The following is a 25724-nucleotide window of genomic DNA, read 5'->3' as shown; positions in this document are numbered from 1 at the left end:
CCAGAACCAATAGATGAGAGCTAAGCTCTATAGTCCTGCTACATCCAGTTGTGAGTAGTGGTGAATGATTAAACAACTCCTGGAAAAGGAGGCCCTGCAAGTATCCCCATCAATGATGGAAGAGCCCAGCACGTTAGTGCAAAAATAAAGCTAAAGGGCTGAAGTTTTCACAGCTATCTTCAGCCATAAGTGTGGAGTGGATGATCTATCTTGACCTCCTCCAGTGGTCTCCAGCATTACTGATACCAATTATCAGCAATTCAATTCACTCCACGTGATATCAAGAAGGGGTTGGATATTGCAAAGGCTACATTCTGGCAATTGTACTGAAGACTTGTGCTACAGAAAATGCCGCTCTTCTAGCCAAGCTGTTCCAGTATAGTTACAATACTGGCATCAACCCAACAATATGGAAAGTTGTCCAAGCATGTCCTGTACATAAAAATCAGGAAAGACCCAACCTGACCAATTATTGCCCCAACATTTACTCTCAATCGTCAGTAAAGTGATGGAAGGAGTAGTCAACAGTACTATCAGGCAGCACCTGCTCACTAAGAATCTGCTCAGCGACACCCAGTTGGAGTTCCAGCAGGGCGATTCAGCTCCTGACTTCATTACAGCCTTGGTTCAAATGTGGACAAAAGAGCTCAATTCCAGAGGTGAGGTGAGAGTAGCAGCCCTTCATATAAGAGGAGAAAAGGAGGACTGCAGATGCTGGAGATCAGAGCTGAAAAATGTGTTGCTGGAAAAGCGCAGCATGTCAGGCAGCATCCAAGGAGCAGGAGAATCGACGTTTCGGGCATAAGCCCTTCTTCAGGAATGAGGAAGGTGTGCCAAGCAGGCTAAGATAAAAGGTAGGGAGAAGGGACTTGGGGGAGGGGCGTTGGGAATGCGATAGGTGGAAGGAGGTTAAGGTGACGGTGATAGGCCGGAGAGGGGGGTGGGGGCGGAGAGGTCGGGAAGAAGATTGCAGGTCAAGAAGGCGGTGCTGAGTCCAAGGGTTGGGACTGAGAAAAGGTGGGGGGAGGGGAAATGAGTAAGCTGGAGAAATCTGCATTCATCCCTTGTGGTTGGAGGGTTCCTAGGCAGAAGATGAGGCGCTCTTCCTCCATCGCCAGACCATGGCAACACGACGCCTAGAGGAAGAGTGTAAATTGACGTAATTTTAATGTGTTTTATTGTAATAGGTTATTGTTATAGAATTGGAGGCAGGTAATAAGCAATTAAGACAAAGGGGGGATTAGAGTTATGAATAGTTGTTGTTTTATGTTCACTTGTAGAGTTAAAGATTAAATTGATCTTATTTTCTTTAAATAGTGGAAATTGGGAGTTCTCTGTCACTCCTATTTTAACAGATTGCAAGACTAGGTGAGCTTTTCTGGGTGTTTAGTTTAATTAACAGAGGGATTCACTGCCATGTCATAACACTATGTAACTAATGTCCAAGTATACCCAAATCCCATTTATTTATTGTTGCAGTCTATCACCATTATTAGTTTTACATCGCATTTTGTGGACCACTGCTGCAATCTCTGGATTGTCGGTCCATTGACATAGCTACCAAACTATTGTACTTGTACTTGTATATTGTCCTACTGAAAAGGAATTAAAACATGATGTCAGCAGTGTTCATTTCTGTTTTCAACTCCTCAGATAGTAAGTATAACAGTCCATGCTGTGTGCATGCTGACTTATGACTTGAGTAATATTTGCCACTTAGGTGTCAGGCAATGACTGTCTCTAACAAAAGAAATTGTAACCAGCTTTTCTTGATTTTCAGTGGCATTATGATAATTCGCTGAATCTGCATGCTTCAAATCCCTCCCCCCCCCCCCCCCCCCCCACCCAATTCCCCCATACAAAAAACCATCACACACTAAAATCTCCACTCACCATCAGTATCCTGGGATCACTGTTGACAAGAAAGTTAACTAGACCGGCTTTGAATATTGTGACTGCATGATAAGGTCAGAGGCTGAGGATTCTGTGATGAATAACCTGCTTCCTGCAAAGAGATAATCAAGCTGAATGTGATGGAATACTCCCCTAGAGGAATCAAACTCCATCAGTATTGAAACTCAACATTATTAAGAACAAAGAAACCTACTGACAGACCACCACATTAAATATCACTCTCTCCTTATCAGCTATCCATAATGGAAGCAGTACTTATCATCTACACAATGTACCGCAGTGCAGCGACTATCTTAAATTTCTTTTAAGGCACCTTCCAAACCAGGTGTCTCTTTCACCAAGAAAGAAAAGGGCAGAAAGTACATGGGCATACCACTGTCTGCAAGTTCCTCTCCGAGCTACAAACAATCATGAGTTGGAATGATTGGGTCAAACTGGGTCAAACTTTTGAACGTCCTAACTAACAGCACTGCAGGAGTACATTCATTGTATAGTCTGTAGCAAATGGAATGCTTTCAAAAGTGAGATAAAGTGAGTTCAAAGGCTATATGTTCCTGTTGGAGTGAAGGGTAAGGCTGGTAAGAGTAGGGAACAATGGATTATTAGAGATATTGAGAAGAATAAGAATAAAGTCACAAATAAGAATAAGGTCAAGAACAAGAAGGAGGCATCTGTCAAGTATAGACAATTAGCATAAGTGAATCTTTTGAAGAGAATCAGGGAAGAAGGGGCATTCTTAAGAGGAAAAACAGGAGAGCAGAAAAGATATATGAGATAGCCTTAGCAATTAAGATTAAGGATAGTCCAAAGAGATTCTACAAGTACATTAAGGGAAACTAGGGAGAGAATAGGGCCTCCTAAAGATCAATAATGTCATCTATGTCTGGAACCACAGGAAATAGGAGAGGTACTAAACGAAAATTTCATGTCAGTATTTACAGTGGAGAATAACATGAAAGCTAGGAAACCCGGGAAATAAATAATGCTGTCTTGAAAACAGTTCACATTACAGATCTAGGGCTGTAGACAGGGCTATAAACTAATTGGGGAAATTAGAAAACCCAAATTAAAGGAGGCGGTAAGAGTGCACCATGGCAGACCCAAATAGGACAGATTTTTGGAAAGGGTTGGCAATCAAACTTCAAGCACACTGGATATTCAGATGATAATTAGAAGAGGGATAGTTAATACAGGACTGAAGGTGTCCTCTCTGAATGCATGCAGTATAAGAAATAAGGTAAATGAGCTTATATGGCGCAGATCAAAATTGGCAGGTATGACATGGTGGGCATCATGGAGACGTGGCTGCAAGAGGATCAGGATTGGGAGCTGAATATTCAAGGGTGTACATCGGATCAAAAAAATAGAGGCAGAGGGGATGGGATTGCCTTATCGGTAAGAAATTAAATTTAATCAATAGCAAGAAATAAAGTAGGGTCAGAGATGTATAATCTGTGTGGGTAGAATTGAGGAACCACAAAGGTAAAAAAAAATAGCCAGAGTTGGAGTTATGTACACATCTCCAAACAGGAGTCGAGAGCTGGGGTGCAAGATATACCAGGAGATAGAAAAGATGTGTAGGAAAGGTGAACTTCCAACGATCATGGAACATTTCAATATGCAGGTGGACTGGGAAAAACAAGATGGTCATGGATTGCAAGTAAAGGAATTTGTGGAATGTCTACATGATGGCTTTTTGAAGCAGCTTGTGGTGGAGCCCACTAGGAAACAGGCAATACTGGAATTAGGGTTATGCAGTGACACAAACGTGAAAGGGAACTTAAGGTGAAGGAACCCTTAGGAGGCAGTGATCATAATATAATTGAATTTACTCTGCAATTTGAGAGGGAGAAGATAGAATCAGAGGTAATGATATTATAGTTGAATAAAGGCAACTGCAGAGGCATGAGAGAAGAGCTGGGTACAATTGACTGGGAGAGGAGCCTAGCAAGAAAGACAGTGGAACAGCATTGGCAGGATGTTCTGGGAGTAATTCAGGAGACATAGCAGAGATTCATCCTGAGAAAAAAGAAGTATGGTACAGGGAGGATGAGGCAACCATGGCTGATGAGGGAAGTCATGAGGGATAGCATACAAGCAAAAGAGAAAGCATATAATGTAGTGAAGGGCAGTGGGAAACCAGAGGATTGGGAAGCTTACGAAGACCAGTAGAGGGCAACAAAAAAAGGGAGAAGATTAAATATGAGGGTAAGCTAGACAGTAATGTAAAAGAAGATTGTAAGAGTTTCTTTAGATGTATAAAGGGAAAAAGTGGGCATTGGGCTTCTGGAGAGATAGTGGGGAACAAGGAAATGGCCGAGAAACTGAATAATTATTTCCCATCAGTCTTCATGGTAAAAGACATGATTAATATGGTGTAAATTCAAGAGAGTGAGGGGCAGAGCTGAGTATAGTGGCCATCACTAAGAAGAAGGTGTTAGGAAAACTGAATGGCCTGAAGGTGGATAAATCACCTGGACCAGATGGACTACACCCCAGAGTTCTAGGGCAGATAGTTAAAAAAAAAAAGTCGAGCATCACTGGTGATCTTTCAGACATCACGAAAGTCAGGGAGCATCCCAAAAAACAGGAAAATCACTAATCCCTGTTTAAAAAGGGAGTAAGGCAAAAGGTGGAAAATTACAGACCGATTAGACTCAATTTAGTCGTGGGTCAAATCCTGGAATCCATTGTGAAGGCTGAGATTTCTGAATACTTGGAAGTATATGGCAAAATAATGCAAATTCAGCATGGTTTCATCAAGGGGAGGTCATGCTTAATAAATCTGCTAGAATTCTTTTAGGAAGTAATGAGCAGATTGATTAGACCAAGGAGTGCCAATGGATGTTATCTGACTGGACTTCAAGAAGGCCTTTGACAGGGTGCTGCTGCAGGGTGACAGGAGGCTACTGAGTAAGACCAGGGCCTGTGGAGTTAGAGGTAAGGTGCTAGCATGGATAGAAAGCTTGGCTGTCTGGCAGAAAGCAGAAAGTGGGGTTAGGAGGGTCTTACTCAGGATGGCAGCTTTTGACAAGTGGTGTTCCATAAGGCTCAGTGTTGGGGCCACAGCATTTTACTTTACATGTTAATGATCTAGGTGAAGGAACTGAGGGCATTCTGGCTATGTTTGCAGATGATACAAAGATAGGAAGAGGGATAGGTAGCATTGAGGAGGCTGAAGAAGGATTTGAATAGTTTAGGAGAGTGGGCAAAGAACTGGCTGATGGAGTACGAAATGGGAAAGTGTGAGTTTGTGCACTTTGATAGGAAGAATAGAGGCATGGACTATTTTCTAAATGAGAAGAAAATTCAGAAATCTGAAGTGCAAAGAGACTTGGGAGTTCTAGTCCAGGATTCTCTTGAGGTAAACTTGCAGGTTGAATCAGTAGTTAGGAAGGCAAATGCAATGATGGCATTTATTTTGAGGATTGAATATAAAAGCAGGGATGTACTTCTGAGGCTCTGGTTAGACTACATTTGGAGTAATATGTGCAGTTTTGGGCCCTATAGCTCAGGAAGGATGTACTGGCCCTGGAGCGTGTTCAGAGAAGGTTCACAAGAATGGTCCAATGAATGAAAAGCTCAACATATGAGGAGTGTTTGAGGAATCTGGGTCTACATTTGATGGAATTTAGAAGATTGAGGGGGGTGACTCCTCCATTGGTAGGAGAGATTAGGACCCAAGGGCACAACCTTGGAGTAATGGGAAGACCTTTTAGAATGGAGATAAGGAGAAACATCTTCAGCCAAAGTGGTGAATCTATGGAATTCATTGCCAAAGCAGGCTGTGGAGGCTAGGTCATTGAGTATATTTAAGATGGAGATAGTTAGGTTCTTGATTGTCCAGGAGAACAAGGGTTACAGGTTGAGAAACATTTCAGCCATGACTGAATGGTGGAGCAGCCCCGATGGGCTGAATGGTCTAATTTCTGCTCCCATATCTTACGGTCCTATGATTTAAGAGGAGGTGCTGAAGATCTTAAAAAGTATAAAGGTAAAAGTATGAATCTCCAGCACCTGATCACATCTATTGTAGGACATTGGGGCAGCTTGGAAAAAAATTGCAGGGACCTAGCCGAGGTATTTGTATCATCTGCAGCCATGAGTGAAAAGCCGGAAGACTGGATAATGTTGTCCCTTTATTTAAGAAAGTCTACAAGGAGAAGCCTGGGAACGCAAGGCCATGAGTCTGACGTCAGTGGTTGGTAAGTTTTCGGAGGGGATCCTGAGAAACAGGAATTACATGCATTTGGAGAGGCAAGGACTGATTAGGAATAGACAGCATGGCTTTGTGCCTGGGCACTTAGGTCTCACATACTTCATTGAATTTTTTGAGGGTGTGATGAAGAAGGTAGATGAGGGCAGAATGGTAGACTTTCCTTACATGGACCTTAGTAAGACCTTTGACAAGGTTCCGCTTGGTAGATTGGTTTGTAAAGTTAGATTACATAGAATTCAGAGAGAGCTTGCCAATTGGATACAAAATTAGCGGGGTGTTAGTAGAAGGTTGTTTTTCGGACTGGAGGCCTGTGACCAGGGATCGGTGCTGGGTCTACTGATGTTTTGTCATTTATATAAACTATTTGGATGAGAATAAAGGAAGCATGGTTAGTCAGTTTGCAGATAACATCATAATTGGTGGTATGTTAGACAGTGAAGAAGGTTATCTAAGATTATGAAGGGATTTTGATCATTTGGGCCAATGGGTTGAGGAGTTTAATTTAGATAAATGCGAGGTGTTGCATTTTGGTAAAAAAAAACAGGGCAGTACATACACAGTTAATGGTAGGGCTCCTGGCAGGCGTTGTTGAGCAGAGAAACCTAGGGGTTCAGGCGCAAAGTTCAGGCATCACAGGTAGACAGAGCGGGCAAGAAGGCATCTGGCATGCTTACCTTCATTGCTCAGACCTTTGAATATAGGAGTTGTGACATCATGTTGTGGTTGTATAGGATGTTTGTGAGGTCACAATTGGAGTATTGTGTTCAGTACTGGTCAACCCTAATAGAGGAAGGATGTTATTAAATTGGAGCGGATGCAGAGAAAAAAATTACAAGGAAATTACCAGGATTGAAGGTTTGAGTTACAAGGAGAGGCTGGATAGACTGGGACTTTTTTTACTGGAGCATAGGAAGTTGAGGGTGAACATAGGTATTTATAAAAAATCCTGAGAGTCTTAGATAAGGAGAATAGGAAAGGTCTTTTCTCTAGGATAGGGAAAGGCATAGGTTTAAGATGAAAAGAGAAAGATTTAAAAGGAACCTGAGATTCAATTTTTTTCGTGCAGAGTGGTTCATATGTGGAATGAACTGCCAGAGGAAGTTGCAGATGCAGGTACAGTTACAACATTTAAAAGACATTTGGACAGATACATGAATAGGAAAGGTTTAGGGGGATAAGGGCCAAATGCAGGCAAATAGGACGAGTTTAGTTTGGGAAACTCGATCACCATGGACAAGTTGGACCAAAGGGTTGTTTCCATGTTGTATGACTCTATGATTCTAAGACATATTCAGCATTCACCGTCTTCCAAAAGTATTATTGGATGGGATTGCCCTTACTAGTGTTGCCCAAATACATCATAAATGAAAAAAAAGTATTGAATCTGCTTTTTGAATGTAAGCACCTAGCCTATTCTGTTTATACTGTATTAACATGAATTGAGACCTTCACAATGACTGTTAGTGTCCCATAAATCTTCACTCTGACATAAATACTGGCTGGATTTTACCTGTAGATACATTTTTTTTTACAAATCTCTTGCAATTTTATCAAACTTGCATTTTGATAAAACTTGTGTAAATAAAACTTGCATTTTATTTATACAATGCAAAGTTTAAAAATAAATAATTAGCCTTAAACTTTTATACTTTCTCTGATGAATTTAAGGTTCTAAGACAGGAGCAGAAGTAAGCCATTCGGCCATGTGAGTCTGCTCTGTGTTTAACTGGGATTTTATTCTGATCTGATTACCCTCAATTTCACGTTTCTACCTTATCCACATAACCCTTAATTTCTTTATTGATTTATTGCATAAAGAATCATATCTCTAATTTAAATCGACCGGCATTATTACCGGTCATTGTGCACATAAACAGGTGGAATGTAGTCCACAAAAATAGAAATGAGGTTGACATTAGAGAGAATAAAAATATACCATGCTGAATGCATTTTCAGCAATCTGACATAGTCTCTAAAGGAACTTACATGTACATCAGTCTCTAGTTTACTGTGGTGGTTTTCTGCAGCTTTAGTGTATGGTTCATCTTCAAATGCTGTAGATTAAAATGCCATGAACTGAGATGTAGTACTGTTTGCATATACCATCACAACCTGTACACTATTAAAACAATGTTATTCAGTATTTATAATGTTTGTCACACAATATTATCTGTCTCTCTGTCTGTCTCTCTCTCTCTCCAATTATCTCACTCAAATTTAGAGCAGACAGAATGTGAAGAGAGGCCCAAAATGCATGCAGCAGCATGTATTCTCATGACCAATTTAATGTATTGTGCGTCACATAGTGCTGAGTTCTAAAACTGTATTAAATATTGTAGACAATCAATTCTATGCATAACAAGGGTGTGTAATAGCTAAATTATATTCTGATATTTTGAAATTGTGGTCAGTTAGAATTGAGAATATGACTGAGCAGGAATAACATTGAAATATACGTCTGGAGCATATTTAGGAATTATATTTCAGCATCAATGTTGTGATACCTTCTTTATGGAAGGATGATACGAGAAACTTTTGTTGTGCTTTTGGTGTAGTTATATACAAAGTCCTTTTATGTATGTTTATGATACTTTTATCCTATGATCGTAACAGCATGCGATGATTTGTTAAATTATTGCAGAGGGTAAAGAAATATTATGGCTCAGTTTTGACAGTTGTTTCACATGCATCTTTTCCCATTGTGATGTAATTGTTCACTTAAGTTGTACATGACCTGCATCGTACAGTTTTGGCTCAATTATTGCTTTGAAATTGGAAGAATAATATTAAAATATGTAGTATAATTTCATTTCCAAGCAATGTCTACTGATGTTGGCTTACATGAAAAAATACTCCATTTCAGTTTCAACTGTAGTGCAGACATCGACCATTAGGTGGGAGCTAGTGTATCACAAATACCTGGGTTACTTGGCTTTGATGTTATGTATTACTGGAAGTCATTTAAATAGAGAGTTTTAATACATTTAATAAAATTGAAATAATTTTGTGTTTTTAAATTCATGCAGCTAATGATCAGATAGCTTAAAAATATTTCTAAAGCCTGATCACATTCTCCTGTTTTCAAGGAATGTAATCATTATAAAAATCAAGGCAATAGATTAATATTTGAGCCACATCTTTCTGTGTTTATTTTAAAGTGAAAAATACTACTTGCATTATCAGATCATTCATCTCAACATCCCAAACAGGAATTAATTCTATGGCTGTGCTTGATGAGAAGTATTGGCTTTTCCCTGGTTTTTCAACAATCTGAAAACATTATTTCTGATACATTTAGTGAAACATCCGAAAGTTTTCACATTTCTTGCTCATTTCAATCCATTATCCTTTCAAAAATGAATTAGAGAGAATTTCCTGTTGTTGGCTGTGTATTCATTCATGGGCTGTGGGCCTCTATAGCAAGTCCAGCATTTGTTGCCCAATACTTGAGACTAGTGAGACACCTTCTTGAACCACTGGAGTCCATCTTCTATAAGTACACCCACAGTCCTGTGAGAGAGCTCCAGATTTTTAATCCACCAACAGTGAAGGCTTGGCATTTTAGGTGGAACTATTTTATAAGTAACAATACACCGAGACATATGCAGCACAGAAGGAGGCTATTCAGCCCAAAACATCTGTGTCAGTCAGCGAGCCAGATCCCATTTTCCAGCTTTTGGCCCATAACTCTGGAGCATGTGTCAATGCAAGTGAATATCTAAGTACTACTTAAATAACATAGTTTCTGACTCAACAACCCGTTTTTTTCAAGCAGTGAGTTCCAGAATCCTGCCACCCTCCAAATGGAACAATTTCTCTTGAACTCCTCTCAGCTTCTGCCTCTTACTTTAAATCTATACCAGTGGTTATTGACCCTTCTGCTAGTGGAAAAAAATGCCTTTAACTTCACCATTATAATGTCTGCACATGTTTAACCAAATTAATATCAGTTATTCAAGTTGAATTGCAACAGTGCCTTTACAGTCACTACAGAAACAATCATACCTTGTTTCACCAACCATATAAAAGTGAATATGGTTGTTAGTAATCACTTGATTTTGGCAAACAGGCTGGTGTTCGTTTCAAACCTCATATAATGCAACTCAGTCTTATTCTGATATGACCATTCTACACCATTCATAACCTGCTTCTCTTCTTCAGTGCTGTGAATTGTATAAACCTTAATTGTGTCTTTATTTTAATGTATGGATCACAGCAGATGGATTAGGATTTTCTGTAGAACACAGACCTCAAAAGGGACATAAAGACATGCCTTAAATCTCAAAGGTAGCTTAAAATGCAGAGTCTATGGGACACAGTAACATGTGATAATTTCATTTATCTACATGAAACATATTTATTAATTATAAACCTGACAAAGCTAGTAGTGAGTTGAGTATGCTTGTTGTACTGAGGCCATAAAACTATCATATGAGAAGGATAATTACCAAACTCCATTGGGGAAATAAGTAATGGTGCTAATAGCAAAGTTCAAATTGCATTGGATTAAAAAAGGTAAGTTACAGTTTAACTTGGAGATGACTATCATAGTATCAAGGATTGGGATATTTAATGGCATTGTGCATTTCTATGTAAAGTATACTATTTGTCAACTTTCCCTATTTGATTGGGCTATCTGAATACACTTATATAAATAAAGAATTAAATGCAAGCATAGTGATTTATGAGTTTTTTTTTCATTTTTTTATCTAGATGCAAATCAATTTCTTTCAAGCTGTTCAATAGAAAATTCAGCCAAGAGTTCCTTTTCAAAACTCATGGACAGGCTAAGTGTGGAAATGGAAAATATTCCATTATGTTGTAATAGACACTTTGGATGTGGGAACAAGAAATCATTAGTCGAAATACTGGGCGATGGACTGTGTAAAACCAATGCCAAAGCAGGGAAAGAAGGACTACAGATTACAATGCCTATAAAGGTATTGTCAATAATTCTGTTATTGACCAGTTTAATCAAATTAATAATTTTTACAAATATTGTTAAATCTGAAGTGTAACAATCTGCAGTTTTGTTTTCGTAAAATAATGTAGACAGCAATATTTTAAACTTGTTCAAAGCTTCAATCAGTCAGCATGCTTCTTTTCAGATTTCACACAATATTATTTTGAGATTTTGAATTAGGTATTTAGGATGCTGAAATTTATTGAGAAATAGTACTTGTCAAACTATTGAATTATTTTTATAATGGGCTAATAGTGCAGGTAGTACTATGCTTTACTTTATTCATAGAAATTGCCTATATAAAAGTCATCAACTTAGTTAACTATGCTTGTTCCTATCCACAAGTGCAGGAGCACTTGTCCTTCACTCCCTCTGCTCCAATCCCAACCTCACCATTCAGCCAGCGAATAAAGGGGGTGCAGTGGTAGTTTGGCGCACTGACCTCTACACTGCTGAAGCCAGACGCCAATTCAAAGACACCACCTCCTACCGACCCCTCGACCATGACCCCATTCCCCATCACCAAACCATTATTTCCCAGACCAGACAGAACCTCATCACTTCAGGAGATCTCCCACCCACAGCTTCTGACCTCGTAGTCCAGGAACCCCACACCTCCTGATTCTACCCCCTTCCCAAGATCCACAAGCCTGACCACCCTGGCCGACCCATTGTCTCAGCATAGTCCAGGAACTCCCCACATATGTTCGAGACACCATCCATGCCCTCCACCTCCTCCAAGACTTCTGTTTCTCCAGCCCCCAACACCTCATCACCACGGATATCCAATCCCTCTACACCTCCATCCACCATGACCAGGGCCTCCAAGCCCTCCGTTTCTTCTTCTCCCAAAGTCCCCAACAGTACCCTTTCACTGACACTCTCATCGCTTGGCTGAACTGGTCCTCACCCTTAACAATTTCTCCTTCAAATCCTCCCACTTCCTCCAGACCAATGGGGTAGCCATGGGCACCCGTATGGGCCCCAGCTATGCCTGTCTCTTTGTTGGCTACGTAGAACAGTCCATCTTCCGTCGTTACACTGGCACCACTCCCCACCTCTTCCTCTGCTACGTTGATGACTGCATCGGCGCCACCTCATGCTCCCGCGAGGAGGTCGAGCAATTCATCAACTTCACCAACACATTCCACCCCAACTTTAAATTCACCTGGACCATCTCTGACACCTCCCTCCCCTTCCTGGACCTCTCCATCTCCATTAATGACGACTGACTTGACGACATTTTTTACAAACCCACTGACTCCCACAGCTACCTGGATTACACCTCTTCCCACCTTACCTCCTGCAAAAATGCCATCCCGTATTCCCAATTACTCTGCCTCCGCTGTATCTGCTCCCAGGAGGACCAGTTCCACCACAGAACACACCAGATGGCCTCCTTCTTTGGAGACTGCAATTTCCCTTTCCAAGTGGTTAAAGATGCCCTCCAACATATCTCGTCCACATCCCGCACCTCCACCCTTGAACTCCACCCCTCCAACCGTAACAAGGACAGAACCCCCCCGGGGCTCACCTTCTACCCTACCAACCTTCACATAAACTGCATCATCTGCCGACATTTCCGCCACCTCCCAATGGACCCCACCACCAGAGATACATTTCCCTCCCCACCCCTTTCTGCTTTCCACAAAGACCGTTCCCTCTGTGACCACCTGGTCAGGTCCACGCCCCCAACAACCCACCTTCCTGTCCTGGGACTTGCCCCTGCCACCGCAGGAATTGCAAAACCTGCGCCCACACCTCCCCCCCCTCACCTCCACCCAAGGCCCCAAAGGAGCCTTCCTCATCCATCAAAGTTTTATCTGCACATCCACCAATGTAATTTATTGTATCCGTTGCTCCCAATGCGGTCTCCTCTACATTGGGGAGACTGGCCGCTTCCTAGCAGAGCGCTTTAGGGAACATCTCCGGAACACCCACACCAATCAACCCCCCCCCCCGCCCTGGTGGCCCAACATTTCAACTCCCCCTCCCACTCTGCCGAAGACATGCAGGTCCTGGGCCTCCTCCACCGCCGCTCCCTCACCACCAGACGCCTTGAGGAAGAACGCCTCATCTTCCACCTCGTGACCCTCCAATCCCATGGCATCAATGTGGGGACTTCACCAGTTTCCTCATTTCCCCTCCCCCTACCTTACCCCAGTTCCAACCTTCCAGCTCAGCACCGTTCCCAGACCTGTCATACCTGCCTATCTTCCTTTCCACCTATCCACCCCACCCTCCTCTCTGACCTATCACCTTCATTCCCAACCCATTCGCCCATTGTACTCTTTGCTACCTTCCCCCACAATCCTCTCTGACCTATCACCTCCATCCCTATTCACCTTGTACTCTATGCTACTTTCTCCCCACCCCCACCCCCTCTCATTTATCTCTCACCTTGCAGGCTCCCTGCCTGTATTCCTGATGAAGGGGTTTTGCCCAGAATGTCAATTTTCCTGCTCCTTGGATGCTGCCTGACCTGCTGTGCTTTTCCAGCACCACTCTAATCCAGACTCTGGTTTGCAGCATCTGCAGTCCTCGTTTTTACCTATTTACTTTAATCCATTTTCCTGTTGTTGAACAATTAAAAGTTGAACCAGTTGTAGATTAGCACCATACATATTTGCTCCATTTTGTATGTAGATTTGCACAGCATAATAAAGAAAATAAACCCAACCTCAAGGTGGTGGAGCAGGTCTTAAACCGAAGATTTGCTATGAAAAGTCATAAAATAATTGCCCGGATAATGCGAGGAGTGGCAATTACAGTCAGATTTCCAGTTAGTTCTCATTTTCACACACTCGTACTGAGCTCCGCATTTCTGGCTGGAATTCTGACCTGGTACTTTTAGAAACATGGAGTGAATCTAAAATCAACATGGCTCTCCGTAACATAGGATAGTTCAAGTGTTCAGATGGTATTCCTTTTTACAGCAGCTAGTGTGACATGTTCTGTGGTTTAAAGGTCACGCAGTACAACCATAGACTTTGACGGTTACTGTGAAAATACCTAAGCTAAATGTAGTTTAGGGCTCCAAATGGATAGTGCCCCAGCCAAGTAAGTGATGGAATGCTTTGGTAAGTCAGGGAGTTGGGTGGTTGGAATTGGGCAGGTTTCTGGAAAGGGCAGGGTACAGTGTTTGAGGGAAGGAGGCTTTGATGCACTAGGAATGGTGGGGCAGAGTGGGTAGGAAGTCAAAGCTAGCAGGTGAGGCGGTGTTCAGGTCAGAGGTGGAATTTTGTTTTCAGGGATCTGGTGGGAGCAGCTTGGGGGAGATGTGGAGAAAGCTAAGGGGCTGATGGAGGTGTTTTTGTCAGGATTGGCTTGGTAAATTGGAGTGGAGGGGTCAGCCTAATAGTCACATAGGAATTAAACTAGATTTTCAATCCTCAAACATTTCCTGGGAAATTTATTAAATTAAGGGAGGATGCAGAACCCTTCAAATTCTTCAACTTTAATGATTTCTTTCGGAATATTTCAGATGCAGGGGAATTGCTTAGTCTGCAATTTCCCTACCAATTCCCATGGAGTCAGTGGAGCTGGGATTCTGCAAGGTCGCAACAATAGTCTGTGTTCCTCCAATAATTATCTAACAATTAGGACATCTGAACTAATATTTTTGTGGCTAAGCACTTCTAATACACTCTCCCACTTTTGGTTGAAGCACCATACTTTGCAATAGAAGCGTTATACTACTGATGAAAACCTTTCTTCTATAGGATCTGCCTAATTGGCTACAAAATAAAACCTTTTACTTTAGGGGGTCAATTAATAGCTAAAACATAATAATTAGTAGGATTTAATTCAGGTTTATCAGCATTAAATACTTATTTAGAAGGAACCTAAATTTGACAAGAAAGCAAGCTCAAGTTCTCCATAAATTCTGGTATTCTTGAAACTCAAGTTTATATAATGGCTATAATTAATTGCAATTATGGAAGACTAGCACAGTCCAGTCAACCATGGTTTCTATTTTCCATAGTTTTATTTATTTAAACCAGTTTAACAAAAATTAACACACTTAGTTTCTATTTTTTATGTTCTCAATCAGCGATGTGTAGAAGTATTGAAGAAACAGATCCTTGAATTTACTCAGAGGTTACATGCAGCAGAAGTTGAACGTCGTTCATTGCGTTTGGAGCTTACACAACTCAAAAAACACATGAATGAACTGGAAAGGGAAAGTGGGAAGACTGAAACCCTTGAACAGCAGCTGTGTGACCTCAAGCAGTCTATGAAGGTGAACAGTTCTTTATTTTGTTTATTATTGCGCTTTTTAATCTCAAGGTTAAATAAAAACTATGTTCTGCTGGGCATTTTCCATGATTCTAGCATTGCACTCCTTAAAAAATTGTTTGCATTGTGTAATTATGCATTTTTGATGGCATTAAGATCTTCATGCTAATTGTGGTAACTTACTTATTGCCATTAGCCAACAGACTGTCTTGTCTGTTAGTTTCCTTGTCAAATTTAAAACCAAAAAAAGAACTAGGTTGGATTAAAACAAAATGGGCGGCACGGTGGCACAGTGGTTAGCACTGCTGCTTCACAGCGCCAGAGACCTGGGTTCAATTCCCGCCTCAGGCGACTGACTGTGTGGAGTTTGCACGTTCTCCCCGTGTCTGCGTGGGTTTCCTCCGGGTGCTCCGGTTTCCTGCCACAGTCCAAAGATGTGCAGGTTAGATGAATTGACTATGCTAAATTGCCCCTAGTGTTAGGTAAGGGGTAAATGTAGGGGTATGGGTGGGTTGCGCTTCGGCGGGGCGGTATGGACTTGTTGGGCCGAAGGGCCTGTTTCCACACTGTAAGTAATCTAATCTAATCTAATCTAATCTAATCTAATCTAATCTAATCTAATCTAAAAATGTTAATAGTAAGCAGTGATTTAATTAGAAGGTGTACTGATGATGCATGTTTATTGGTTTATCAATTTCATGAAGAGAGGTTAGAAGTCTGTTAAATAATAAATACAAGGTAATTTTAGTCTCAGTTAATGTTGTATGGGTTACTGTATGAACTAATTTGAAGTGGTTATGCAAAATTATATATATCATGACATTATGCACTGTACCTTGAAAACAATATATATATTTCTTGCTGAAATAGGGATTTTATTTGAACTAGCATAACAATCCACTGGATAAGCTTTATCCAAGTAAACGAGCCATAAAAATGTTGATACTATGAATGATGACTGTATCAAATCATACATTCATAACACTTTTCTCTGTTTTGCTGGTTTCTGAAGAGAATTATGGTCTTCAGATTGGAAGGCTTTAATTTTGGACAGTGCAAAGTTAGTCAGACTAATCAAATATTTACACAAATCAGCCATCTATATAGACATTTTTGATAATGCCATAGATTTTTTAAAAATTTCCAGATTGTTGAAATAAAATTCAGGTTCTCAAACTGCCATGATTGCATTTGAATCTGTGTTTTGTTGATTACTAGTATTATAAAATAACTCCTAAACTGCTGTATCCATGGTGATACAAAGTATTATTTGCTGATCAATTCATGAAATTCTTGATCTTGTTTAAGGGCATTAGCTTTATCTACATCCTTATAACTTTTATGTTGAAAATGATTAAGGACAAAATTAGGTTCTGCCTTTGAGACTATTTTGAGCCACAAATGGATGCCAATCTTCTGATGATTCATTATGTTGATCATGTCTATTATGATCAAAAAGATCCCAGGTTTGTTACCTGATTTGGGAGAAATTGGCTCAGATGCTGTCGAAATATTATAATTTGGTTTCTGCATTGCTACCCTAGGGAAGGGGTGTTCTTGATCATTTGTCGATGATCTCTGGTGGAAAATGTATGCCTGCAGATATTAGGAATGGATTTCTCTCTGATTTACATTCACTCTCCATGCTCCGTGCTCGCAACAAAGAATTGTTAAAACTCACTGTTCAAGATTAATTTGATGGCAATGATTAACTAATAAATTCTTTAGTAAAGACAAATTCATCAACAATTCTCTTCTACAAATGAAGCACAGTATTAAAATTAGATATAGTTTATCAATGCAAAATGTAGTTCAAATAGGGACAATCCATTCAATCTTTCTTCAAAGACTACTTTCATAAATGTATTCTTGTAGACTCAGAAGATGGTTCCATTTGAGAGATTTGGGAGTATTTGTGAAGAGCTGAATAATGCCTTGCTTAGAGAGCAGCAGGCTCAACTGCTATTAAATGAACAATCACATCAAATGCAAGAATTGGGATTACAACTGGAACTACATTCCAATGAAGAAGCAGAAAAGGATCGGACATTATCTGAGGCTGTAAAGGTAAACAGATTACCACTTTCATAGAGCAAGCTTTGTCTTACCTTCTGTTTAACTTGCCAAATAACTCTAACTTTAAGACAGTCCATTGTACTAGCATATGGACCCTTTCCTATTGAAGGACAGTAAGCTTATAGAATACCTTTTGTTTGAATTTAAAGCTTTCTGAGGCATTAACTTAGGTATGGCCAGTAACCCATCATTGATGCAGGAGACTGCCAAGATCTATGTGCGGAGCTTGATTATCTCATATTCTGCGACCCGGAAACGACAGAGGGGAGAACAACAGCGTCTATACGAGGCTCGCCTGAAGGCAGCCGAGTCAGCGTATGTTAGTAGGCCATCCACAACTAAACTACAGCGAGTTACAGCCCTCAGGGATACTTTGAATGCTGCACGTACTCAAACAGCAAAGGAGGAGATACTATTTGCGAAGCAGAGACTATTTGAGTATGGCAATAAGCCGGGCAGGTAGCTAGCATACCTTGCCAGAAAGAAAAAGACTCCCCAGTCTATTACATCTATTAGAGAGGGCGCTGGTACTTTGACTTGTGACCCTAAAAAGATCAATGCAGCATTTAGAAAGTTCTATTTTGAGCTGTATCAGTCGGAGCGAGGAAGTTGGAGACTTTTTTTAAGAACCCGGGCCTCTTGGGCGTAACCTCTGAGCAGGTATCTTTTTTGAATAACTATATGCATCTATTAGAGAAAATAAGGCAGGACCTCCAGCTTTGGGAAGATCTCCCGATATCCTGGTTAGGAAGAATAGCTCTGGTCAAGATGAATCTTCTCCCTTGCTGATTGTACCCTATAAGAATGTTTCCTTTGATGTTGCCGAGATAGGCGCTGCGTGAGCTTTATGGTTAGCTCGGTTCCTTTGTTTGGAATCATAGACGGGCTCTTATAAATTAAATAAATGCAGCTCCCACAAGAAAGGGGAGGTCTAGCTTTCCCAAATTTTAGGAAGTACCAACTGAGCTCCCTGCTATCATATGTGGCTGATTGGGCCTCTCGCGATCCACAATCAATTTGGCTGGATATTGAGGCTTCCCAAGCAAAATGCCCCCTCATCGATCTATTGTTTATGGATAAGATGAGAACTGTCATGGATCATTGTAAAATCCCGATTGTCCTAAACACAATCAAAGGATGATCCGACAGGGTGAGGGTAATCTACAAAAAAACCTGATAGCGGGAATGTTGGGATTTCAGCCAGGTTTGACAGATGCTGGATTTAAAATTTGGGAGTCCAGAGGAATCTCCTGCTTAGGAGATCTGTTCGATGGGGAGGTCATGATGTCCTTCGAATAGTTGCGTCAGAAGTTCAGGTTACCTAGTAAGGATCTCTTTTGATATTTTCAAGTACGAGATTTCATTCAAAAAAAGACCACATTGATGGCTAATCCTTATAAGTCAGAAATGGAGAGGGGAGTGCTTCAGCCGATGGGTGCCCCCTCAGTCAATACTCTCTATCACTTGCTAGGTAATAATGTATGGAAGGACATGGAACGGCCATATAAAACCTGGACTCAAGAATTAGGGGTGGAAATCTCCTCGGAGATGTGGGAAGACATCTGGGAAAATGCCAGGAAGATCTCTATCTGTAATAGAACTCAAGCTGTTCAATTGAAGATACTTCATAGGGCCCATATAACACCAGAGCGGCTTGCAAAGTTTAAGGCAAGAGCGTCCCCAATGTGCCCTGAGTGTAAAATAGAAGTTGGTGTTCTCACTCATTGTTTGTGGACATGCCATAAGGCCTATAGATACTGGGACAGTGTAGCGAATGCTTTGGCAAAGATTTTGGGAACTGAGATTGGGCTGGACCTGGTGTCTCTCCTTTTGGGCTTTCCAAATCTTCCTTCTCTAGATGCACATGGGAAGAAACTGTTTACTATTCTCTCCTTTTGTGCGAGGAAAACATTTTAGCAAGGTGGGTTTTGGAAAGTCCCCCAGGATTTTCAAATTAGCATAGGATAGCTATGGAACATATTCCTTTGGGCTTCCTTACGAATATGGTGCACCAAATAGAACATGGCGGCCCTTCTTGGGCAACACCGATGCGGATATATCGGCCATACTATTTAGGGCCTTTGTTTAGCCGTGAGGATGATGTCTGTCAGTTCGGGGGCCCCTGGGAGGAAGAATCCTGTAAAAATACGGATCTTGTTATGACTTGATATAATTTTATTTTGAATGTTTATTTATTTATTTATCTTCATTTTTTTGTTAATTATGTACTGTATTGTAGATTTTTTTTATATAGAGGTTTTTTCTTAGACCTTACCTTGTGTTTTGGTAGTTTGTAGAGTGGATTAGAAGTTTCTTTTCTTTATTTATATTGATGTTGCTATTATATTGTAAAGTGGTTACACTATTTTGTATTAGTTTTGTAATTTTGTAAAAAAAAGCCCCAAAAACGTTTTTTCTTTTCAACAAAAATATTTATTAAAAAAAGGACAGTCCATTGTGTAAATGTGGTGTGTCCAATTCCCTCTTAAGTGTTGAGAGTGTTGAGGTTCTGTATGAATCAACTATTACCTGTTCTTTATAGTGCTCCAAAATAACGAAGCACAAAAAAATAATTTCAAACTTTAAAAAATTGTTTCAGGAAAAGAATGATCTTTCTGTCTTATAATATACAATATTGAATGCGAACAAAGACAATTTATGAAAAATTTTGATATTGAAATAGCTGCACAGAGGCTATATCCCGACTCTAAGTCACCCTTTATTTACACATGAACAGTACTTGACTTTGGTACTGCCTCATTCAGAGACAGATACCAGAGTGTCAGTATCTCTGACATTCATCCTTTTAAATGTCAGCTAGGGCTCCCTGATATGACCAGATTAACAGCCCAATCAGACAACTCCTATTTTGAGGTCCAGCTGGCTGACCTCTTTATGATCAAGAGCAAAAAATAGCTCTATGAAAATGGTAAATGACGAAGTGTGGACTTGTACATGTTGTGCGAATGGTAAGGAGTGGGAAGAAACAAGATAGGATGACCAAGTGATTATTTTAAATAGAAATGTGAGAAAGAAGCAGTGAAAGAAGTTGTAGTTTGTAAGGGAAGAGGGGAGTATGGAATGTTAAAGAACTGTTGCAGTCTGCTGTTCAGATTATGTACAAAAAGATGTGATAGAGGGAAGGGAAGGGTGGTGTTATGAGAGATCCTCATCATCGTCATCTTCCAACTCTCAAAAGATGCAAATCCTGAAGAACACTGTTTATGCTGATGACTACATCTTCTATTGCATTCTCATGAGTGTTTTCAGAATTGATTTCTCACATCACTAGCCACATTTGGGTTTTAAGGGAGTGACGATGCAAATGTATCTGACTTCATCCTGTTGCAAGATGGAGAACTGTAATTACCCACTGCTCATGAGATTTCACTAAACCTTACTGTATTGAAAACATTCTGAGGGTGATGTTCTCTGCCTGGATTCTTCTAACCATCACTTTAGACTTTTATTTAGACCAATGTCATGTGAGAGTTGGAGATATTTTTGTTATTTCTGGGGAATAGTTGCTGTCTTCTTTCTGTCAGTCTTTACACTAGGAATTCCAGGGATGTGCCAAGAAAGCTGACCTTTCAATTATCTTGGTGGAAACAATGCAATTGTGTCATACACTTAAAAATCCACACAGTAAAAAAAAAAATTCCTTTCGCCTTCAAAATTGTGAGTCCATGGAGGCTGACTTCTTGAATTGCAACAGGTTTGGGGAGGATAGCCCATTGATCATATTAAAATAAGGCCCAGGAATTTATATTGCCTGTTTATCATGATAAAAAGACAGTGGGCCACTGACCCTCTTAATTTGTGTCTCAATTTTCTTTTAGGTTTTAACTTATAAATTTTTCATTTGCCAATGTATCTTACACCTTCCATCTCTACAGAAAGTAGGAAAATTGAACATGTAGCTATTAGTAAGCTAGTGTAAGAGGGTGGGCATCAGATTTCTGAGGCATTGGGATCGGTTCTGGGGAATGTGGGGCTTGTATTCCTCAACAGGAGTAGGATAAGTATCCACACGGGGGGATTTGCTGTTGTTGTTAAGGAGAGTTTAAACTAAAACTAAATGGTATATATGTAAATGCAAGGAGAATAGCAAACGTAGCTGATGTGCTGAGGGCATAGTATCATTGTTACAATAGAAACCTGACTTATAGAGGAGCAAAATAGCAGCTCAACATCTGTATTCAGGCAGAATAAAGAGGGGGATAAAAAAGGTGAGAGTCAATGTTCCCTCTAAGCTATGTGGCCATACAGCATCTCCAAGGATCCGTGCATGCTGATTGAGTTGGCTAATACATACATTTCCAGTTTCTCCAGTCACTGCTGCGCACAAACCTCAGTGGTCCACATAGTGGCTGGAGAAATGAAAGAGATTGTAGATGCAAGTGTAGTATTATTTATTAAACAATAAATTACAGCTGAGAGGAGGGATGATGTACTAAATTAAACAAGAAATGAGGACATATGGATTCAAATTAGAAATAAAAACAGGTATCCACATTGATGGGAGTGCACTGTAGAACCCAAATAGCAGGAGGGACATAAAAGAGCAAATATGTAAGAAATTTTAAATTAAAATTTTAATTTTAATAAATGTAAGAAAACAATAAGCGCAAATAATTGGAGACTTCAACTGCCCTAATGTTAATATAGATATAAACAATGTGAAAGGTACCGTGGGCACAAAATCCTCTGAGAGATGCTTTTTTGCTTGCAGGTAACCAGTCTGATGAGAGTTTTCTAGTTTTGTTCTTAGGAATTGAAGCTCCGCTGGTGATTGAAGGAACAATGGTTGGCAATTTTGCAAATGGTAACCATAATACAGTTAAATTTAGCATCATTATAGAAAGGGACAAAGATGGAGCTGAAGTAAAAGTTCTACATTGGGGGAGGACAAATTTTATGAAACTGAGCATGTTTGAAAGAAATTCAATAACAAGTAGGAGCAGAAAATGTGTTGCTGGAAAAGCGCAGCAGGTCAGGCAGCATCCAGGGAACAGGAGAATCGACGTTTCGGACATAAGCCCTTCTTCAGGAATTCCTGCTTTAGAGTAAGATAAAGCAGAAAGAAAAGACAAAAATAGAAATTGCTGGAAAAGCTCAGCAGGTCTGGCAGCATCTGTGGAGAGAAATCAGAGTTAACTTTTCAGGTCGAGTGACCCTTCGTCAGAACACCTGCTGCCAGACCTGCTGAGCTTTTCCAGCAATTTCTGTTTTTGTTTCTGATTTACAGCATCCATAGTTCTTTTGAGTTTTATTCAGAAAAATAGACAGTTGCAAAACAAAAATATCTGGAGTTAATCTAGCAGAGTGTAGAAAGTACAGAGGTGAAGTAAAAAAAGTATTGGGAAAGTAAAGAGAGGATATGAAAAAATATTGCAAGTAAAATCAAGGAAAACTAAAATATTTTGTCAGTAAGTTAAAGCAAAAGAATAAAAAAAAGGATAGGGCCTATCAGGTGTGCAAAAAAACTTGGGCATGGACTTGAAGATGTGGACAAGGTTCTTAATGAGAATTTTTGCTCTGTCTTAACAAAGAATAGAAGTGTTGGCAGACATTCTAATTAAGGAGGATGAGTGTGAAATATTAGGTACAAAAAGCTTAATGTGAGAGGAGATTCAGAAGGGAAGGATGTGAATGAAGGTGAATCGCTAGGGTCTAGTGGATTGTATCCCAGGCTGTTAAAAGAAACCAGTGAGGAAATAACAGATGCTTTGCAAATAATTTTCTAATCCTCAGTAGATGCAGAAATATCATAGGATAGGAGGTCTACAAACATACTGTTGTTCAAAATGATTGCGAAGGACAGGTCAAATAATTATAGACGAGTCATTTTGACTTGAGTACTGGACAGGTTATTGAAATCAATTCTGGGAAATAGGGTAACCTGCTACTTGGAAAGTCACAGATTAATCAGGGAAAGTAAATAGGGTTTTGTTAAGGGAAGATTATTATTTCTTCACAACTCAGTTTAATTTTTTTTGAAGAAGTAACAAGGATGAGTAATGGGGGTTGCAGATTTTCTAAGGCATTTGACAGGATTCCACATGGAGACTGGTCAAAAATTAGAACGATATAGAGGAATGGGTACAGTGCTATTGTCCCTATCTCTGTACCAAGTGACCCAGGTTCAAGTCCCACTGCTTTAGAGGTGTGTAATGACATCTCTGAACAGGTTGATTAGAAAGTATCTACAGTGGAATATGATGATTTTGATCCAAAATACATTCAGAAATAGGAAACAAAGAGTATTAGCTGAGGGATGTTTTTGCCAATGGAAAACGTTTCCAGTAGTATTATACCAGGCTTGTGTCGGATTCTTTTGCTGTTTGTTGTCTACGTTAATCATTTGGACTTCAGTATGGGAGACATGATTCGGATGACATAATAATTAGTCATGTAATTGTCAACTCCAGAATTATATGAACGGTTCAGTGAGTAGGCAGAAAACTGGTAAATGGAATTCTGTCCAGAGAAGTGTGAGGTAATACATTTGGGGAGGACAAACAAAGCTAGAAAGTATACAATAAAAGGCAGGATATTAAGAAAAGTAGAGGAGGTAAGAGACCTTGCTGTACGTGTCCACAAGTCCTTAAAGCTAGCAAGGCAGATTGATAAGTTAGTGAAGAAGCATATGGAATGATTTCCTTTATTGGATGAAGTACTGAAACAAAAGTAGGGATATAATGCTCAAACTGTATAAGATATTGGTTTGGCGACATCAAGAATTTTGTGTAGTTTAGTCACTGCATTACAAGAAGAAAATAATTCTCTGGAGAGAATATGAAGGAAGCTGACAAATATATTTAGCCAAAGCTTGTAATTGTAGCTATGAGGCAATATTAGATACACTAGGGTTGCTGTTCTTAGAACAGAGGAGACTGAGGGGTTACTTCATTGAGATGTACAAAATGCAAGGGCCTAGATAGAGTTCACAAGAAATACATGTTTTTCATACTGTCAAGGCCAATTATCAGGAGTACAGATTTGAGGTGATTGACAATAGTATTAGTTGGGATGAATGAAAAATATTTTTCACCCACAGGATGGTGTGTTTCTGGGATTTGCTGCCTAGTTCAGTTGTGGAAAACCTCAACTCATCTAAAAGTTACATGGATCTGCAGCTGAAGCCTTGTAACCTGCAAGACTATGTACCAGATTCCAGAATATTCAAGTAGAATGGATGGCCAGTTTTTATACAGTGCATGGACTCTGAATGCTGGAGAAACTCAGCTGATCTGACAGCAAATGTGGCGATAGAGACAGAGGAATTGGATTCAAAATATTAGCTGTTTCTTTCTCCACAGATACTATCAGACCTCTGAATTTCTCCAGTATTTTCTGTTTTTATTTTACTAGCTCAAGAAGTCCAGTTTATGTCATTGTTATGTCATTTGGCTGATATAGACCAGAGGTCAAATTTGAGATTTACCTATCAGTATGACTCAGTAGCTCACTGAATAAAATTTGAGCAGCTTGAAACTATTTGTCTTTTGTGATTAGAAGCAACCATTGTATGAATGCTGCAAACTGTACCCTTCAGGGTAATATTTTCAAGCCCTTTTTCATTCAAAATACAATTAAAATATTCAGCTTTGTAAATATTTTGTTTTTCTTGATTAATTCATGAATTATGCTTTTAAGATCTACCTTGTTTCATGCTGTATTTTTTTCTGTTTGTAGATTGTTGCTTTATAATGCTTGCATTGATTACATGTAATTTTTACTTAACCAGACTTTTTGAGCCTTAATGGGGAAAAAGAAGCGGGACATCCTACAGTGTACTGTGAAATGCAAAGATCGTCTTTTGATGAAGAGCAACATGGATTTCTTTTCTCTGGAGATGATCTTCAGATTTAACAGTGCGCTGTGGGATATCCTCTTTGATTTTACAGCAACAAGAATTGTTGTGTCACTGTTTTCTCAGAGTGGAACTGTTGCTAATCTTTCATTGTTTTTATAAAATATAAATTCTTGGTACATTGTTTTTATAAAAATCTAATATTCTTGTTACTGAAAGCCTTTACTTCATCAAGAGCATAATTTTAGAGAAATGTTAAGTTTTTTTTCAATTTCCTTCCCTCACCCGCTCCCTTCCATCTGTTGCTCCCCTTTACCATCTGCCTTAGCTCATTTTCTTCCTTCCTGTCCATTAAGCCACCTCCTTTTTTCCACTGCCCCACTCACCTTCTCCCCAACCTCAGTTGTGCTTTTCTCATCTATCCACTCTTTCTCTTTTACATTTTCCTCTTTTCACCTCTGTCACCTACCTTTTCTTCCCCTCACATCACCCACTTA

The 25724-nt window shown here is 39.9% G+C and overlaps 1 protein-coding gene across 8 annotated transcripts in view; it reads left to right on the top strand.

Moving 5' to 3' along the window:
* Positions 1–25724, top strand: part of ccdc171 (coiled-coil domain containing 171) — a 265898-nt gene that overhangs the window by 167748 nt on the left and 72426 nt on the right. For 7 of the 8 annotated variants that reach the window (XM_087995453.1, XM_043717546.2, XM_043717537.2 and 4 more), the window contains 3 exons: positions 10847–11073; positions 15151–15339; positions 17211–17402. In XM_087995453.1, the coding sequence (XP_087851579.1) occupies positions 10847–11073; positions 15151–15339; positions 17211–17402 (608 nt within the window). Of the gene's footprint in view, positions 1–10846; positions 11074–15150; positions 15340–17210; positions 17403–24471; positions 24646–25724 lie in introns of those variants that run through there. The other variant, XM_087995455.1, reaches the window with a different exon arrangement.

This window comes from Chiloscyllium plagiosum, unplaced genomic scaffold (genome assembly GCF_037043375.1).
Source record: "Chiloscyllium plagiosum isolate Xiang-an unplaced genomic scaffold, Cpla_swu_hap1 HiC_scaffold_2, whole genome shotgun sequence".
NCBI lineage: Eukaryota > Metazoa > Chordata > Chondrichthyes > Orectolobiformes > Hemiscylliidae > Chiloscyllium > Chiloscyllium plagiosum.
This window is presented reverse-complemented; position numbering and strand designations above follow the sequence as displayed.